The following is a 19,925-nucleotide window of genomic DNA, read 5'->3' on the forward strand; positions in this document are numbered from 1 at the left end:
AACTACATGTATTTTAAAAATTATCTCTCAGGTATTATTTTTTAATTACCTAATGATTTCTCATCTTCAGTTCCCCTACTCTTTAACTTGGAAGTTTTTTTTTTTTTTTTGGTTTTTCAAGACAGGGTTTGTGAAGCCCTGGCTAACCTGGAACTAGTTCTGTAGACCAGGCTGGCCTCAAACTCATAGAAAGCTGTCTGCCTTTACCTCCCTAGTGTGGGATTACAGGGGTGCATCACCACCACAACCTAGATTCTTATTCCCTTGTTCTTATTTTGTGAGAAAGATTTCCTTCTTTCTCCCTCTAATATGACCCAGATAAAAATGGCTGGCATGTGACTTAGTAAAGGAGCAATATAAGTTAACAAATATCAGGCTGGGGATGTAGTTCACTAGCCAGAGTGGTTGCATAGGATGCATGCAGCGCTACAAAAACAGGCATGATGGAACATACACCTGCAATCCCAGCATCCAGGAGGTGAAGGCAAGAGGATGAGGAATTTATTCTTGGTTACATGGTGACTTAAAGGCTAGTCTGGACTACATGAGAACCTGTCTTTATTTATATATATCCAACCAAATCTTTTCTAAACAATAGAATATTAGTAAAAATTTATCTTCCCACTTCTGAGAAACTGTTAGGTGCTCACAAAGTTTTCACAGCTATTGTGCATTAGAATTTATGTACAACAACTTAGTCTCTTGTTACTCATTTAAAAACAGACAAGCATGGCAGCATACACCTTATCTCAGCACTCAGAAGGCAGAGGAAAGTGGATCTCTGATGGGGGATGCCTTCTTGTATGCTGTCAACATATGTTTTTCTTATTGGTCAATGAGTAAAGCTGTTTCAGCCAACCGACAGGCATTTAGCCAGGTGGGCAATCCAAACAGGGATAGAGAAAGGTAGTAGGCATAGTCAGGGAAATGCCATGTAGCTACCTGGAAGGTAGGACATCCAGACATTCTCTGGTAAGTCAAGACCACGTGGAGATACATAGATTAATAGGAATGGATTAATTATTAAGAGAGAGCTAGCCAATAAAAAGCCTGCACCATCTGTCAAAAAAGTTTATAATTAATATAAGCCCCTGTGTGTTTATTTGGGACCAAACAGCTGTGGGACTTGGTGGGACAGAAACTTCCATCAGCAGATCTCTGTGAGTTCAAGACCAGCCTGGTGTAGGTAGCAAGTTCCAGGACAGCCAGGGCTACATACATAGTGAGACCTGGTCTCAAAAAACAAACAAACAAACAAACAAACAAACAAACAAACAAACAAACCCCAAACAAAACCAACCAATTAACCAACCAAAAAAGAAAACAAGGAAGAAAATTGAATTATGGAAAATTAATTCTTCTTACATACCAGAAATGTCATCTTCTTCATTCCACCCAGGACGATTTACTCTTTCTTCTACAATTGTTCCTGTTCTCTTCTTCAATAAATACTGCCTCCCAATTGTCATTTTTCCTGCCCTTTTGGCACCTTTCACAATGGTTTTTGAGAAAGTTCTCATAAAAACAAGAGAAAATAAGTTTAATATAAAGGCTCTACTAATACTTATGATAGCTATATTACTTCAGTTTCTTCTTCAGACCTATATCCTTATGGATTGTATGTACTATGATCATACTGTTGTTAAGCTTCTTAGTATCACTTTCCATATTGTGGAGAACTACTTTCCTATATATAAATGTCACTGCCATGAGGACACTGCTTCGGGCTCAAAGTACAAGAACTCAAAGTGTGACACAAACTACTGATCACTCAAATATCTCTCTCCCTCCTCCCCACGGTCTCCTATGTCTCCTGGTTGTCTTGGAATTTTCTAGGTAAAATAGGTTTGTCTTGAAATCACAGAGATCCACTTGCCTCTGCCTCCTGAGTGCTGGGATTAAAAAGTGTATCACCATGCCCAGCTGATTACTCAAATCTTAAACTCCTTGGTTCAGTTTCAGCATTCCCAAGCCTATTCTGTTATCCATACTATCACCTCCACCATGGTTCCCTAAATCACATTAGCAAGTCTTCAATCATGCACTGAAATTCTCAATCTTCCTTCACATTAGGAGGATAAAATAACAACTTAGATATTGAGAATCCTTTTGAAAATCAGTTTTAATTAATGAGATAAGAAATATTAGAGGCTGACAAAAAAAGGGGGGGGGGGAGTCCAAAACTTTAGGCTTCAAAGTTACACAGATTTTGAAACCCTGTCTTGAAAAACAAAACACACACACAAACACACACAAGGGGGGCAGCAAAATGGTTAGTTCGGATAAAGGTGCTTGTTCCTGATGACCTGAGTTCAATCCCTGGTATCCACATGGTAAAAGGAGGGAACTGAGTCCCACAAGGTGTCCTTTGACCTCCACACACAGGTGGCATACAGATGTACACACATGCACACAGACAAGATATGAGAAAAGCCATCATTAATGAAATATAGGTTACTTCCTCTCAGTTGGCTATGGAAGTGATGAAGGCAAGAGACCCTCTTACCGAAAGGAGGTATTCTTTTCTTTCTGCTTGGGTAAAATGATTTGTGGGGTAGTTTGTCCAGCAGCAAAAGCGAAGGTACTAAAAATGGACTGAGGATAACGGAACTTCATTAGCTGTTTCTTAAAGATGTCTACCACTTCTGGACTGACTTCTTCATCAAATGCTACTTTAATCAACTAGAGATAAGAGAGACAAACACATCAGAAGCATTAAGGATTTCTTGACAACTTTTACTCACATCACTGAAAACAAAAGTAACAGAAAAATAACAATATTAAATAGAAAAATATTAGTAATAGAATTATAAGTTTAGAAGTTATAGGATTTTAGAAGTTGTAGGGATTTTGGATATGACTAGCTAGATGGCTCAGTAGGTAAAGGTGTTTGCAACATGAATTTGATCCCTAGAACCCATGTAAAGGTGGGCAGAGAGAACTGATTCCACAAAGTTGTCCTCTGACCTCTACACACACATACATATACATATACATACAATAAAATAAAGCCTAGAAGTAAAAAAAGTGAGGCTCAGGAAAGTTTATTTTCAATATAGATTGTCAGTTGACGAGAAAAAGTATGTTCTTGATGTTGATTTTCTTTAAAACTATCTTTTTTACCATGAGATTAAGAATTAACCTAGGTGAAATAGGAAATGTGTCCTTTCTGTTTTTCAACTGTTAGGTCTAGAGAATGAATGTAGCCTAATAGAGTTCCTTCTTAGCTATAGAAACAAACAAATCTAGGAATAGAAAAGTCAGTTTTACAAGAATGGCAAATAGTGTAGGCAGGCAACATTTAAGTGTAGACTGCCTAGGCAGGGGACAGTAAGCAGATCCCTAGTGGTCAGGGCTGTCAGCCGATGTGAGAAGGGCTCAGGTTCTAAAGCAGTGACTCCACTGAAAGAGCACAGGAGCTAGAGAGGCAAGCACTGGGATTCCTGGCAGTCTCAGAAGTCAGCACCAAGCAGCAAAGAATAGGAAATCAAACCATTACAGACATGCAGATTTAAAAAAAGAAACGATGAAGAAAAGGTCCCTTTTCCCACGCACAGTATATATCATTGTTTCTACATGTTTGATAAGTCAAAGGCTTCTGGAAAAGTCACTGTTTCATCAAGGGTCACTTAGTCATTCCTGAAAACAGTATCTTAGCTCCAGCTAAACTTCTCAGTTTTACTTTTCCCACAAAAAAGCCATAGAGTATTTTTTGCTGAAGATAATTATTTTTATGTAAAGTTTTATCAGCAGGAGTTGAGGAATAAGTTGTTAGAGAACAAGAGCAACTGTGTATCTGACTAACAATTTTTTGACCAAGGAAATCCTGAAGTGTAGTGTCACATCCAAAGCCAAAGACAACCCCCTCAGATACTCACCTTCTTACCCCTATGACCACAGAAAACAGATACATCACTAGATCTGTTAATAAGAAGGGCTTTCTTTCTTGATACATGTTGAGTATTATGTATGTGGACATACGAAGTTGAAAATACTCTAAAAACACCATGTGAGTTGGGTTTTGAAGTTTTTAATTAGGAACACTCAAGTGACAGAGTGTGCACGTATTCTGAAATCTGAAATATTATGGTGTACCTGGAAAGATGCTGATGTAATCTGCAGCCCTTCCTGCATGTTCTGCTGTAGCTGGTTCTGCATGGTTATCTTCTTCTCTTTGGTGATGGAGGCAATGGGAAAGCTCCGCACAACTGTCTGTTCACCAACTGTAAGAAGATGGGACACAGACTCAGCAATAGCACTTTAGAGCTAAGGTCTAGAGTCTTTTCTGAAGAACTCTATCAGCAGAGGGCAATGCCAGGGATGCACTGAGAGAAAACGTCAAGATTCTAGGATCTCACTCAGTAGTTTTTTGTTTTTGTTTTCTTTTTAAAAGACAAGGTTTCTCATGCTGGGTGTGGCAGCATAGGCCTTAAATGCCAACACTCAGGAGGCAGAGGCAGGCAGATCTCCAAGTCTGGAGCCAGCTTGGTCTACAGAGTGAGCTTCAGGACAGCCAGGGCTCCCAGAGAAAGCCTATCTCAAACAACCAAACCAAAGCAACAGCCTCCCTGCCACTCCCCATCCCCCCAAAAAAGAAAAATAAAAGAAAGAAAAAGGTAAGGTCTTTCTGTGTAGTCCTGGCTGTCCTGCAACTTACTATGTAGACCAGGCTGGCCATGAACTCACAGAGATCTTCCTGCCTCTGGCTCCAAGTGCAGGGATTAAACTTGTGTATCACCACACCTAAATCACTAATTAGTTTTACTGTACTGCAATTCACTCCAAAAGCATACCATTTTTTACAGAATACAGAACTGGGGCATCTGCTAAAGTTTCTATCTCCTTTACCTATTGTGTACATATAAAATCACCTGCCTCAGGGCAGTCATATAGGAATGGGCATTATTCTGAGAGGAAAGCCAAGATAATTAATGTAATGATGAAACAAAAAAGAACATATTTTTGGGGGTGGGGGAAAAAGTTTGTTACTACACATTGGCCACAAACTCATGACCCTCTTGCATCACCCTCACAAGTTCTGGGATTACAGGCTTAAGCTATCATTCCTGGAAATTTGTTTCCACATATAGTAAAAGGTATTTGCTAAATTTCAAACCCAGGACAAACAGCTTAAGTGCCTATTTAACATATCAAAATGGGATGCCTGTTTCTCCCAGCACCCCCAAGTCCCTAACTATTATAGGGTCCTCCTGGCTTGTATACTTTGCTCCCTACCCTGAACTCTCTAGTCCTGGGGCCTGGGCTGCTCTTTCCTACATAATCCAGACATTTTGGTAACCCATCCCTTTTATACTTTTGGCCTCCTGGCTGCTTCACCTGGTTCCCTCTTTTTCCCTTTCCCCATATGGTCTGGCTCAATCTGGTATGTCCACCTTGAACTCTCCCAGATGTCCCTACCTCTGACTATGCTCTCCCATATGACTACAATAAACTTTCTCCTCCACCATACCTAGGAGCAGACATATCCTTTTCTTTTTTCTTTCTTTTTTTTTTTTTTTTCATTCAGTATAGTTCAATGTTTCTTCCAGAAAGCCTTTGGAAGATGAGACTAGATGTGTGTCCAAGAGTTTTAGGAATTTAAACATTTTATAAAATAAGAATGTGAAAATCCAAACTACCAGTGGGGATGAAGATACATTTAGAAAAAGAAGTATCATGGCCTTCCTTGGGCAGTTCCCAGGTCTCCATTGGGGTTATGTCACATGAACACTACAGTCACATGTGAGTAACAACTCTTCATTTCAAGGGAACTGTTAACTCAAGGATTTGAGTGCTTCAGAAAAGAAGACAATCTCTATATGCTGGATGGATAGAGAATAATTTCTGCAAGATGTGGGAGGGAAGACAAACTCTGAAGAGAGGATAGGGTCTGAATTTGCAGAGGGAAGAGGGAAGGCATTTTAGGCACTGTGATAGATAACATGATAGGAATAGCAATGAAGGCCTCATAGCCAGTGAGCCAGAGCAGGGAAGACATGGACTAGGATTATCGGATTTAGAGGCTTATATATTTGTTCACCATCCTCATTCTCTGGATTTGTCAATCTTCACCCTGAAAAATCTGGACTATCCATTTATTAAATTCATATCCAGAGGCTAAGTAAAACTGGTATATACATTCAGTTTAAGTTCTAATATGTATTAAACAACTTATGACTATATAATCTGTGGAACCCCCCCCACCTGTGTCTATGTGTTTGTAAATTAAAAATTTTAAAAGAAATAGAAAAAAGGTTTTCTCTGTCAAAAACATTTTTCTAAAACCTACAGTTAACATTAAAATTGCAAAGAAAAGAGTAACAAAATGAGATTTCAACACTAAGCCTACCTTTTTCCTTTTCTGTGTTTGAAATGATACATAAATCATTGTGAATGGACTGAATAAAATCTCAAGTGTCATATAGGGATCCCTGCCTGATGGCATGTGCTGGGTCATACCTAGCTGGTCATGTGGTGTCCCTCTGAAGAGAATTCTGTAAGTTGTAAGAAACAAGGCCCCTTCTGCAGGCAGGAGCTGAGGACCTCCAAGGAGACCTCCAGTGGCTTCTTCTCGACCATCAGGATCCAGTAGGACTCGGAGACCTTCACATACAATTTCTTCTCCTGGCAGCAGAGTTGGTCGAAGAATCTTGGGCTAAAAATAGGTAACTGTTTTAAAGCAACTCTTGTGGGGTTTCCATCATTTACTCTCAGGTTACCTTCTCATGTATAATCTGGAAGCCCTGAGCCAACCCCAAGCTTAATTTGTGAGGGAGCAGACATGATGTTTCTATATCTAAGTATAAAAACGTTCTTTGCAGCATTGCTTTTTAACAGTAAAGACATAGGGAAATAACTTGAAAGTTTGCAATGGCTATTCAAACTATCATTGTACAACTTTTTATAAACTAAAATGTAAAAGAAAAAGCATTAAGAATATGAATAACTTATAAAGGTGATGCTATGATGGCTATGGCGGAGAGAAAGGTGAGAAGGGAAGATAATACATTGCACATTTCTTTTACACTTAAACTTTACACAAAATAATACTATACTGTAAACTGAAGAAACAAATACTTAAGAGGATTTATCTTTTGTTTGTCTGTCTGTTTTTTGTTTCTCTGTGAAACAGCCTTGGCTGTCCTGAAACTCACTCTAAAGAGTAGGCTGGCCTCAAACTTACAGAGATTCACCTGTTTTTTGGACAGGGTTTCTCCAGAGATTAAAGGCGTGCCCATCATGAGATTTTATTGTTTTGTTTTTTTTTTTTAAATAAGAATTCCTCATTTTATTGCATCCACTTCCTAAATACTGAGGTTACAGTTGACTGCTGCCACTCCTGGTTCCACAGTTAGCTTTTGTTGTTTGTCCTGCCTGGCTTGGCATTCACTATGTAGACCAGGCTGGTACTGAACTCACACAGAGATTCATCTGCCCCTGTTTCCTTAGTGCTAGGACTAAAGGCATGCACCGCCATGGCTGGCCATAGATTTTTTTTTTTTTTTTTTTTTTTTTTAAAGAGATGTACTTTTGGCTAAGTAATGAACTTTACACAATGAGACATTTAGCTTAGTGTCCAGTATAAAAGGAACAACATGATAAGAATCCTCTTGGGAGATATGGGCAAGGAAAACAATCATTCCCCTTGAACATCTGTGTTTTAATCAGAAATAAAAACTACCTAAGTAAGTAAGGCATAGTGGCACATGCATTTAATCCAAGCACTGGGGAGGCTGAGGCAGGTAGATCTTTGTGAGTGAGTCTGAGACTAGCTTGGTCTATATAGTGAGTTCCAGGACAGTCTTAGAGCTACATAATGGGATCCTGTCTCAAAACAAAACAAAAACAGCAAACCAAAAAACAAACCACAAAAAACTCCCAAAACCAAAAAATGACTGAAATCAGCATTATTCTTTTTTTTTTTTTTTTTTTTAAAGGTTCTAGGAATCTTAGAACTAAATGCAGAAATCAAAGTGTATTGACTATTTTATCTTAGGCATCACACAACTGTGTGGCTTCTGATCACTCCTATGGGAATATTTTTAATAGTTCTGTCAGAGAGCTAAGGGCCCAAATTCTAGTCAGCAATAAGCGTGAGGCCAGTAGCAAAATAACTATCTGAGTGGCTTCTTCAAATATAGATTTCTAGGTCCCAGGGTTTTCTAATCCAGGAGACCAGGAACTCCAAATCCTTAATCAATTTCCCTGATGTTTCTTGTGGACAGTCAGATTCAAGAACCCAGCACTCTTACGTTTAAAATCTTTTCTTTTGGTGGTGGTGGTGGTAGTGGGAGGCAGGTATATAAACCCTGGGCTTGGGCATTAGAATTATACATAACTTATGACCTCCATATAAAAGTTAACAAGAGATTATTATTGTTGTTTTGTTGAATCACAAAAAAGGCAGCATTTGGATTTCAACAGTTTACAAAATTCTGTATGGGATACTCCCCAGAACTTTTCATGCACCATTAAAACTGTCTGTAAATAGCTGTGTGTTGGAAGGGCCTGTTGTACCTTGAAAGCACACAGTATAGAGTAATTACCTTCTGGATAGGTGGAAGTCTTCTACTCTCTCGATGTACTGCCTCTAGAGTCTCAATGTGCATAGCTACAATTCCTAAGATGAAAATAAACCAGGGAGAACAAAAGCACATTCCAGATATTTTAGAATGAAAAACCAATTAAAGTTTGATAGGTCCTCCAAATGTTAAACTATAATCATGTAATCCATAAAATTCTATTCCTAGGTATATACCGCTAAAGAATTGAAAACAAGAACTCAAACAGATACCTGTAGGCAAATATTCATAGGACCATCATTCACAATCTCCAAAAGTGGAAAAACCCATCTCCATTGACAAATGAATGGCGGAACAAATAAGTTATATCCATAGAATGGAATAGTATTCAACCATAAAAAATGAGTGAAATAACACATGGATGAACCCTGTAAACATTATGCTAACTAAAAAAAGTTACACACAACTTTGAAACATTATATGATTCTACATATGTAAAATTGCTAGAACTGAAAAGTTCATGGAAACAGAAAGCAGGTTAGGCATTTCCAGATAGGGACTGAAGAAATAAAATTTATTACCTAATATTAATTACTGATTATCTGTTTTTGAGTGATTGAAAAGTTTAGGAAATAATGGTGATTTATAGAACACTGTGAATATAATTAATGCAACCTTTATACTATGTATTTGCCACAGTGTAATAAAACTTTAGAACGTGTCATGGTGGCACACGCCTATAATCCCAGAAATTGGGAAGCACAGGCTAGGGATCAGGAAATCAAGTCCAGACTCAAAGCCAGCCTGGATACATTTCGAATGTGAGGTTAGCCTGTGTTCTACAAGACCTTGTTTTAGAAAACAAAACAACAATAAAAGAAATAAAGAGCAAATCAGAGAAAAGCAAGCATCATCACAGGCATTGTGCTAGGGCTTAACTACCTGAACAAAGATTGATTACCTGGTATCATGCAGTGGAGACTCCTGATGTGGTCCTGAGTCACTCCACTCTCTGTACAAACCTTGTCAATAAATCGGGCAATGAACCTTACAACGGAGTTGGCAACATCATTATTTTCTGAATCTTCAAACCCACTCTCTGTATCATAGCTCTCAGCTACACTTCCTGCAATGCTAAGAGAGCCAAGGAAAGAAATCAAGGCCAGGCTTCAAACTAAAAATAAAATAAAATAAAGACAACATCATAATCTCTCCACAGAGGAACTGAAGCTTGATAAAAGAGGAGGGACACACTCAACTGTGGTTTCTTTCTGTAACTGGCAGGTGTGAAATGTTATCTTCTATGTGCCTATGTTTAAACAACATCTATTGGACTAAGATCTATTTTTGTAAGCAATACCTGCTAGTACTCTCCAAAAAGGAACTTAAATATCACAGAAAATAAAGTAAAGGAATGCCACGCTATTTATTATCTACTATCAGAACCTTCTAAAAAACAAAAACAAAAAAACAAAACAAAACAAAACAAAAAAACAAAACTTGTCCAAGTTAATCATTAGAAAGGCAAGAGGAATGTCTGATGCTAGTGACTGTGGAACATGTTCCTTTTGAGAAACCTACTTGTTATTTCACATGGAAGAAGGTGACTGTTATGACCCTTTCTCTTGCTAGAGTTTCTCTTCCAGCTTCCCTGCACCTGCACCCCTGCATGTAAATCACAACCCTTAGAGCCATTGTAAAGGCACATTCCTCTGTAGGTGGTAAACTCATGCAAGACAAGGCAACACATTTGAAATGAAATGAAGCAGAGGGCTGACAATAAAAAGAAAAACAGGAGTCTGACAAAAGTTTATGGGAACTGCAACTAGCAGGGTGTTGCAGCAGGGCACTGAGCTAAAACTGTTGCTTAGTGGTGAATTCATTTATTTATTCACTTAATCATCTGTTCAGTTAAACTTTATTACGTAGCACCTACTATCTGCAAAGATGTAGAGAACTAAACAATGAATACAACAAAGAAAGGACACAGACAATATGCAAACATGAAAACATGTCAGACTGTAATGTGGTGGAATACTATGGAAGGCTGATAGGATTATTACAAGCTTGAGGCCAACCTAGTGAGAGCTGGTGTCAAAAAATCCCAAATTCAATACCACACCCCCATAAACCAAAAATAAAAGAGAAAATAAAAAGGGGGGAAAAGTTATGGAAAACAACTAATCAGAGTAAAAAATAGTAACAAACAATTCGGACACCTAAAGGAGAACAAAGCCTTTTGATGGGTAGCACTTGATCAAAAATCTACAGCAAGGGAGAGATCTAGGGACTACTGTAGACAAGGTATTGTAGACTGATGGCATAATAAGAAGGCAGCATCATCCTTGGAGTGTCTGGGGACTAGTATTAGTAGAAAGGCCAGGCTAGTTGACAAAAAGAACAACAGGAAGTAAGATTAGAGTCATAGCCTGCTAATGTACAGTTCTTATTAGGCCTTGAAGGTCATAGCAAAGACTTTGGGCTTTATTCTTGGGACATGGGAAGTCACTAGAGAATAGAGAGGAAGGCAAGGTTGAGGATATTATGTTATGGCTTGAATATGAAATGGGCCTACAGGCTCATGTATTGGGGCTTGCTTGCCAGCTGGTGGCTTTTGAGAAGTGATTAGATCTGAATGACCCTGAACTATTTATAATATGATGGTTCTACTAGGAAGAGTAGGAGGTGGGGAGAAGTAAATCATTGGGAGTGGGAATGTATCACTGAGGCAGTTCTTGCTTTGGTCCCTTCCTGCAATCCCTTCTCTCTGCTTCTTGTATGAAATCAGGTGGAGAAGTTTCTTTGACACAAACTCTTGCTACCATAATGCTCTGTCCAAGGTCATAGGCCAGGCAATAATGGATTTAATTGTCCAAAAACCTCAAAAATAAGCAATTTTTCTCTTATTTCTCCCAGTATTTCGGTTAAAGCAGTGAAAAACAATTCCTATACCATAATTAGACAAATTCTATGGATAAACTGAGAAACAAGAGGGACAAGAAGTTGCTCATATGTCATTTTTTAGAACACTACAGATTAGACAGAAGTGTGTGTGTGTGTGTGTGAGAGAGAGAGAGAGAGAGAGAGAGAGAGAGAGAGAGAGAGAGAAAGAGAGAGAGAAGGAGGAGGGAGGGAGAGATTAAGTAGGATGAAGGAAAATTTTGTTTTTAACAGGACTGAGCAAGCTACAGATGGGAAAAAAGGCCAGTTCTGAAATATATACAGTAATATTTGCTGTTTCTGCTGAGATATGATTAGCTCTGAGAAGAGGAGGGACTGTGGGCTCCATCTTAGTACCTGTTTGTGACAATGCTGTTGCTCCCACTTTCCCAGTCTCCTGGGGCTGATGCTCGAAGGAGCTTGTTTTTACTTGTGTCTAGTGGAACTAGCAGGTTAACCATCAGGTTTGCGAAGTGAATGGCCTGACTGAAGACAGTGCTTTCCTCATGTTGAACCAGCTCCTGCTGAGTTGACTTGCTCAGAGAGGGCCAAAGGCGAAGCTGCTCAGCTGCCAAGTCCATTGCTGTCTTCTCCTGACACCGGCCATTGGGAAGCTTAACATAGAAGAAAAAGCAAAACAAGCCAAGTCACTGCAAGCGAGCCCCACAGACATGGAAGGTCTTCTCTTGGGTGATTCTGTATCTTTTAGTATAATTTTAATCAGTATATACTATTTTTAAGGAAAATATCAAGAAAATATTTAAAGATCAGAAAAATGGATTTCCTTTTTAATTTTGAGAAAGGATCTCATCTTGAATTTGCTGTATAGCTGAAATGACTGAACTCACCTCTCAAGTGCTGGGATTACTGGTGTACGTCATAATGTTGGAAAGCATTTATTAAATACATGTTTCAGCAGAGTGAAACTCAGTAACAGTCTTACCCCTGGCCTGCATGCCTTTGTTGGCATCACATGGCAATCTCAAAGAAGCAGCAGCAAAACACAGATGCATGTTTCTCACTCTAACATCTCACTTGTTTACACTTCACTCTGTGGCTTTACCTCTTTGAAGCTACTATTTACAAAAATTAACATAGATTTCCCATGGACGCCCTTCAGCAGTATCTGCTAAAACTATTATTTTCTTTTCTGCTCTTTGAAAGGAAGGAATGACCAAGGTCACAAAAAGTGTAGCTAGATCTCCTTGTAATGTGATAGTGGGGTTTTAATGATGGGTTTCCTAGAAAGCTGAAGAGATAGCTGGTAATAGCAATTCACATCTGCATAGTATTTTATCTAGCCATGGAGAGCTAAAACATGGATTGTATCTAATCTAGAGAGCAGAGATAGGACTCTTTTTCAGAAGGAAGGACACAGCAGCTGTGACAATTTGCTGTATGAATGCTTTCTAGAAATATCAATGTCAGCAAATCACAGCTGCTTAAAAGTTACCAAGGCATCCTAACAGTCTGATTATTCTTGGGTGTGGCCCCAGGAAAACAGTCTCTGCATCTGCTACAAGTTATACCTTAAGTGGTGCATTTAGTGTTTCAACAACAATAACAAAAAAAATTCTGAATATTAATTAAAATAAGCAAACAATTCACATTTGAACAATTACATGTCAGTTCTTTTTAAATTAAGTTTCTATTCTTCTACTTAATAATAAACTGATAATATGCTTAAGGTGATAAAGCACATTCTCAGATGCCTAGGATAATCCATCCTATCTAGACATAAGTTAAGTAGAAGATGATGGACAGAATCTGCAGTGATATATATCCCAAAATCTGCAGTTTAAAATGGTTGATTTAAAATCACTCTTAAGTGAATCAGCATTGAGTCTTTTAGGCTGTGTTAAGTTCAGTTCATGAGAATTATGATTTCTAAAACTTACTACTTAGTGTGTGCCAAGAACTCTTAATAAACTTTAATACATATCAGACATGAAAATCTTCTTCTTCTTCTTCTTCTTCTTTTGAGACAGGGTTTCTCTGTGTAGACCCAACTGTCCTGGAACTCACTCTATAGACCAGGGTGGCATCAAACTCACAGAAACCCACCTGCCTCTGCCTCTGCCTCTCTGAGTACTGGGGATAAAGGTGTATGACACCATCGCCCAGCCAGACATGAAAATCTTACAGTAGTGACAGCTACATATTTTGCCAATAAGGAAGTATGGGGGTAATGTGATTAGTCAGTACAAGAACAGAGAGCTAGTAAATTACGTTTAAAAATAGGAGTATTTTAATTTTCCTGATATTTAAATACATGTATATATAGCAAATATTGCTAATATACATATATATACACACACATACAGGACAAAGGAAGACCTAGGCTATTGCTGACATATTTTTGAACAGGACTACAGAATTTACATTTTTCTTTATAGTCAGTGAATTTCTTTTTTCTTTTCTCTTCTTTTCTTTTTTCTTTCTTCTTCTAATGCTAGTACCTGAACTCAAGGCCTTGAGCATGCTAGGTAAAAACATTCTATCACTGAGCTAAACTTGGAATTTCTTCAAGGAAGTAAGCAGTTAGAGATTTATACCTGCGTCCATTTTAGGTTTGTTCCTTTTATTCATTTTTCTCCAATTGTTTTCAAGGGATTCTCATCAAAATAGAACAACACAATTCTAGTGCTAAAAAACTATACTATGAGACCATTATTGAAAAGTACAATGCCAGAATCAAAGGAAGAAAGACGCTCACCACAGGACTCCCTAACACTCAGGAACCTTTGCCCTAGGAACATCTATCTACCTGAGCATTCCTTAAAGTCAATCCCAACCACACACAAGTACCTTCCTTCTCTTACCTTCTGCTTCATATGTGGTGCATGATTGTCTTCCTTTGCTGAGAGATACAGGGAGCGAACCTGCTCCTGTACTGCATTGTAAAAAGTTGTCTCCCAAAACTGCTGATTTGTCCAAATGGGGTGGTCCTGTACACAGGTGTAGGCAAACTGGCTGACTCCAGGGGCAAGTTTCTGTGAGAACATGTGATATCTATCAGCACAGTGTAGGCAAAAAGATTATACAGTTCTCAGGTCACAGGTGCTATACTTAATTATAGAGGTGATAAAAACTTAGTAATCAACACTGCATTCATGTTCAACTGACAGCTGTAGGGTCTCTATGAAATCCTTTAAAATCTTTTACTTTACCTACCTAAATGACAATTTTTAAACAGTCGCTATACTTTTAATAATAGAATTAATGTAATTCTTTGAATTATAGACTATACAAAAAGTAGATACTACTCTGTTGTGTACAGGGTGGGTACTGTGCAGTTATAACTGGGATGCATACTAAAACCCAACACAACCTAAACATAAAACTTTAGTAATCTAAAATTTCTCTTACTTTATGATTTTTTTACATTTATTTGGTATGCGTATGTGTATGTATGTTATGGCCTGTGTTCAGAAATTGGAAGACAAGCTGTAGACTAGGTTCTCTCTTTCTACCATGTGGATTCTGAGGGTCAAATTCAAATTTCAAGGCTTACTGGCACATATCTTTATCTACTGAACCATCCCACTGGCCCAAGAATGGTACTTAATGAATTATTTTGGGCTGGTCTTATTATCCAGCCTAGTTTGTCTCAGAACTCTTAATCTTCTTACCTTATCCTTATGAGTGCTGAGGTTACAGAAGTGCCTACCACTGTTACTGGCTTCTGTTTTTTTTTTTTTTTTTTTTTTTTTTTTTTTTTTTTAAAGCAATGTAATAAGGTGAATTCTCTTCTGAAATGTTCATTACCAAAGATCATTACTGTCAAGGGTATATACATGTCACTTTTAGGGCTGTGTAACATAACTAAGATACCAGTAGAATGCTATACTTGGTGTAATTTTCCTCTTGATCTAGGGCATACCAACCCTAAACTAGAGCAAGCAACAGGTGTATCATGAAATTTAGTCTTACACACTTACAAGCAGGGTGACTGTGATTTTGCCTGCAAGAATCAATGTGTCATATATGATGCAAGTTCCTTTCAAGACAGGGCTGTGCACTGCTATGGAGGTGATTAGCTCTAAATACAGTTCCTTCTATAAGGTAGTTATAAATAGATGCTGACCATGATGCAGAACAAGGGGAAAGTCAAGTTTGGTTTTCATGGTGCCTCATTTGCTCACTTCAGATGCTTTCTTCCATGGGAAAACATGGACAAAACGTGTGTGGTTCTGCTTGTTGTGTTAGCAGAAACTACAATGAACCATGTGTTTTCTTATAGACTCTGGAGAGACATCCAGTGAGCTTATTATACATTATCCCCTCTGCATTTTAGATTTTCACTTCAAACAGTGCAAAGGCCTATTCTGAATGAGACTTTACTTTGACATTTTCATACCACTGTAGTTTGCTCATACTTACCCATTATTCCCCATTCTCTTCCTCACCAAATAACTCTCCTTCTGATATATATTATGAGCTTCTTGTATTTTACATGAGAGAAAACATGCATATATGTCTTAAAGAGATTGTTGGAGCATAAAATTCAAATAAGAAAAAACATAATTTTGAGTTGGGTGTAGTTGTGCACACCTTTAATTCTAGCACTTAGGAGGCAGAGGTAGGCAGATCTCTGTGAGGTCAAAGCCATCTTGGTCCACAGAGTGAGCTCCAGGACAGCCATGGCTAGATACTATGTAGAAATACCCTGATTCATACTCCCTCTCTCAAAACATAATACTAAGTTGTCTTTCCCTTGAGTATAACCCAAGGTAGAACTATTTCTTACAAATGCAGCACATTGTAAACTACAGAAGCACTATATAGTCTATAGTGTTGACATAATATGAATATAGATGAGTTCAGAAAACTGAGTAGGTTTAGGAGATTCTCCATGAGTCTGACAGTTTAATGAAGCCTGGCCCTTCTTTTTAAGCAATATTCTTAGTTATGCTACATATTTCTTTTCCTGGTCACATATCCACTGAAATAACTTTCCTGTTTACATATAAACTAGATAAATATGTAAAACTTTTCTAAATTTTTTTTCAACAAAATGAGACCATACATTCAAAGGCAGAAAAATGGTGTAAAACTGAATGATAGTGGCCCAAAGAGTCAGAGCCACAGTCTGTTTTCTAGGTGAGAATTACAACAGAATGAAGGGAATCATAAGATAATAGCATCTGCTTAAGCTATGTATATGAAATCATTAATTCTCAAGCACTTAAAATATTACCTCTTTAGAGCACGAAATACACCTTCTTTCTTGGTGATTTCATGCTGTGCTCAATTGTGAGGAGGGAACAGGTATCCTAGTTAGTGTGGATACTATACTGATGGACAAGTATGTTCTTAGGACCAGCAGAGGGCACTGAAACCTTTTCTACCTAGACAGCATCATAGCTTTGGCCGTTATAAAAGCAGAACTTTGCTGAAAGCAGGTAGAAGGAACACTTCATGTTTTCACTGCCCATCTGAGACTCTGCGAGAACAGATTTGCCCAAGTCACACAGAAATGAGGTGGTGGTATGTATGCATGCATGTAAGTAAGTTATGTATGTATGTAACAACAGGGTCTCAGTTGTTCTAGAGTTCACTAATCATTCCGAGCAGGCTTCAAACTCAAGAGTCTCCTGCTTCTGGTTAAGTTAAGGTTTAATAGGATTAGAGGACTTCTCTACCACATCTGATTACACTTTCCTTAAGATACAAATATTACTATATCCTATAAAATGGAATTTTAATACAAGTATGGGTAAAGAAATGTAATGAGACTTTCAGAAACCAGTGGCAGTAGCACAGGTTTAGTAACTGGGGAAAAAAGCAACTATGGACAAAACTCTCTTATTCTAGTCACTTCTTTGGTTTGAAGCAAACTTTTTCTGGTAAAGTTTCCCAAACCAGTCCATGTGTTCTCTTAGTGACTATCCTGAGAGTGACAGAGTAGTGATAGGGAATACTTGTCAAATGTCATCTCTTTTACCCTTACTCTGGCGCAAATATTTACTCTGAATTTCATAACACTTCTTATAATTATGTCCTAAAGAAACAAATGATATTTTGTCATCCAATTTTGTGAGATTTTTAAAAATGTGTTGACTTCCTTCCTTATCTAGAAAAAACTGCCCTGAAGGTACTAGATTAATCAATGCCATTTATTTTCTACAGAGCTTTAAAAAGAAACCCAGCATGAGACAGGAAGGGGAGAACAGATTCATGGTGCTCACCAAACAGCAGGCCCAACTGAAAAACACACACACACACACACACACACACACACACACACACACACACACACACACCACCTGAAGAGACGATCAAGAGTTACCCGAGCATGCAAGAACTGTCTAACATCTGTTTGGCTAGAAATGGTTCACAGCTCCATTTAGGATTCAGAGGGAAACTACACTTCGGAGAAGGCTAGTGGGAAGGTCCAAAGCCATAAACATGTAATGATCTTTAAGAATAATGTAGAACTATCTAAGTTGATGAGGATTTCTTTACTGTACTTATTCAGTACTCAAAGCAGTCTTATGACTGACCACTGACACAGGTTCTAATTCTCATTTCTGTAACATGAGAAAACAGGCATTGCCAGCAAGCGGCAAATCTAGAGCTGGGAATTCTTACTGTGAGAATATATAGCATTCCTCTGTTCCAGGTAAGGTTGTTTCTAACTCTTTGCTACAACAGAAAATGGGGCACAAACATCAAAACACAAGTCAACTGTCATCTTGTGATAGTTTCAGTATCACTTTTTGGATCAGATCTCATGTAGCCTTAGCTGCTATTTAGCCAAAGAGGATCTTGACACAATAATCCTGCCTCCATCTAAATGTTGGGATTACAGGCTTGTGCCACCATACCTGCCTGAGTTTCAGTATTGCTTAGAGTTGTATGGAATGCTTGAAAGAGGTCTCAAGAAATATGATTCCTATTGTCATCTGTATCAAAAAGCATGTGAGGGTCTGTTGATCATTATTTATCCCAATAACAAATTATTCCATACATAATTTCTGCAAATTCACTATTAAAAATAGTTAACTAGAATTGCTTAATATAAAATCTCAGTTTGGGGTTTTAACTTCCAATTGTCTTCCAAGTATAAGAAAATTCCCTTTCCCCCTCATCTTCAGTGTTACTTTTATAGTTTTGTTTAATTCAGGTAGGATCCAAATGAGGATACATATTAACATTAGTTTGACCATCACTCAGATCAGTTCTACTATACGTTCTGTTCTAAGTTGGACTTTATTAAAAACAAAACAAAACAAAACAAAAAACAGGACCATTTATGTATTCCTATAGCAGTTGCTGACTAGAATGGAATGCAATCATTTAACATTCTCTTGGCCCCTGTGTTTCCTACGGATTGGCAATATCTAATGGTCTGATTAGATTTGGGATTGTCTGGAAAGAATACTTCACAGATGGTACCATCTCAAGGGGCACACCTGGTACTGTCTCATAATGTTAGCACTGTTGACAGAAAATAAGTGGGATCATTATTATTAGTAGTAAGACAAGATAGGTTTTTTTTTGATAATTTTTAAAATTTAAATTTGAAACAAGCTTGTTTTACATGTCAATCCCAGTTCCCTCACCCCCTCCCCCGAACACCTCCACCCCATACCCTTTCTGCTCCCCATGGAGAGGACATGATGTTCTTATTGAACATCACTTCCTTATGTACTCACTACCTGAGACATTGCTAAAAAGAGAAACATGTATGTGTACACATGCATGCACATAATCAGAATCAATACTTGATTTGATCTCTTCATTTGGTAGTATTTAAAATAAATGAGTTAATTTTATCATTACAGTAACACATTAGTTTGGCCTTTCTTTCATTAACACATTTATAAACTTGAGAATTTAAAATATTTAGAGATTCTTAAACTTATGTTTAGAAATAAACAAACCCTATCCTCAAGTGTTTATTAGAAATCCATATTTTCATTAACTCAATGTCATGCGCTATGATGTTCCTACATACAAAGTTTCTAAAACCTATGTGGGGAAATGATCATCGCAGAGTATGTGATACTTGATGAACCTAATAACTATGCGTATAAGAGCCCTGCAATCTGAGAGGATAAAAGACTTATTACAATGCCATGAACAAAATGATCCTAGCAGGGTATTATTTCAGGGACCTAAGAGTAGTATGTACAATATACAAAAGGAAAGAATGCATCTCTCATTACATGGATTTGCAAGTAGCTCTAAATTTTAGCAAAAAACAATACAACCCCCCCCCCCAAAAAAAAAACAAAAAAACTGAGGAGGAGGTTAAGAGCACTTGGGGCAATAAGTATGAAGATCTGAGTTTAGATGACTAGCACTCATAAAAGCAGCTATGACAATGCATGTAATCCACACCCAGGCAAGAGGACACACAAATGCACACAGTTTATTGTTGAGTTGTTTCAGTAGCTTCTCCTTACAAAGTTAGTGACTTCAATGCTCACTGTAGAGGAAAAAAAGGCTAATGAT

The 19,925-nt window shown here is 37.9% G+C and overlaps 1 protein-coding gene across 4 annotated transcripts in view; it reads right to left on the minus strand.

Annotated features, from left to right (window-relative positions):
• Sbf2 (SET binding factor 2) overlaps positions 1 to 19,925 on the minus strand; it is a 319,861-nt gene that overhangs the window by 57,484 nt on the left and 242,452 nt on the right. For all 4 annotated transcript variants that reach the window (XM_051192671.1, XM_051192670.1, XM_051192673.1 and 1 more), the window contains exons 18-25: positions 14,285 to 14,455; positions 11,820 to 12,076; positions 9,484 to 9,656; positions 8,547 to 8,620; positions 6,460 to 6,655; positions 4,096 to 4,223; positions 2,507 to 2,682; positions 1,370 to 1,515 (exon numbers count right to left, since the gene is read on the minus strand). In XM_051192671.1, the coding sequence (XP_051048628.1) occupies positions 1,370 to 1,515; positions 2,507 to 2,682; positions 4,096 to 4,223; positions 6,460 to 6,655; positions 8,547 to 8,620; positions 9,484 to 9,656; positions 11,820 to 12,076; positions 14,285 to 14,455 (1,321 nt within the window). The remainder of the gene's footprint in view (positions 1 to 1,369; positions 1,516 to 2,506; positions 2,683 to 4,095; positions 4,224 to 6,459; positions 6,656 to 8,546; positions 8,621 to 9,483; positions 9,657 to 11,819; positions 12,077 to 14,284; positions 14,456 to 19,925) is intronic.

The sequence above is a fragment of the Phodopus roborovskii genome, unplaced genomic scaffold (genome assembly GCF_943737965.1).
Source record: "Phodopus roborovskii unplaced genomic scaffold, PHOROB, whole genome shotgun sequence".
Classification (NCBI taxonomy): Eukaryota; Metazoa; Chordata; class Mammalia; order Rodentia; family Cricetidae; genus Phodopus; species Phodopus roborovskii.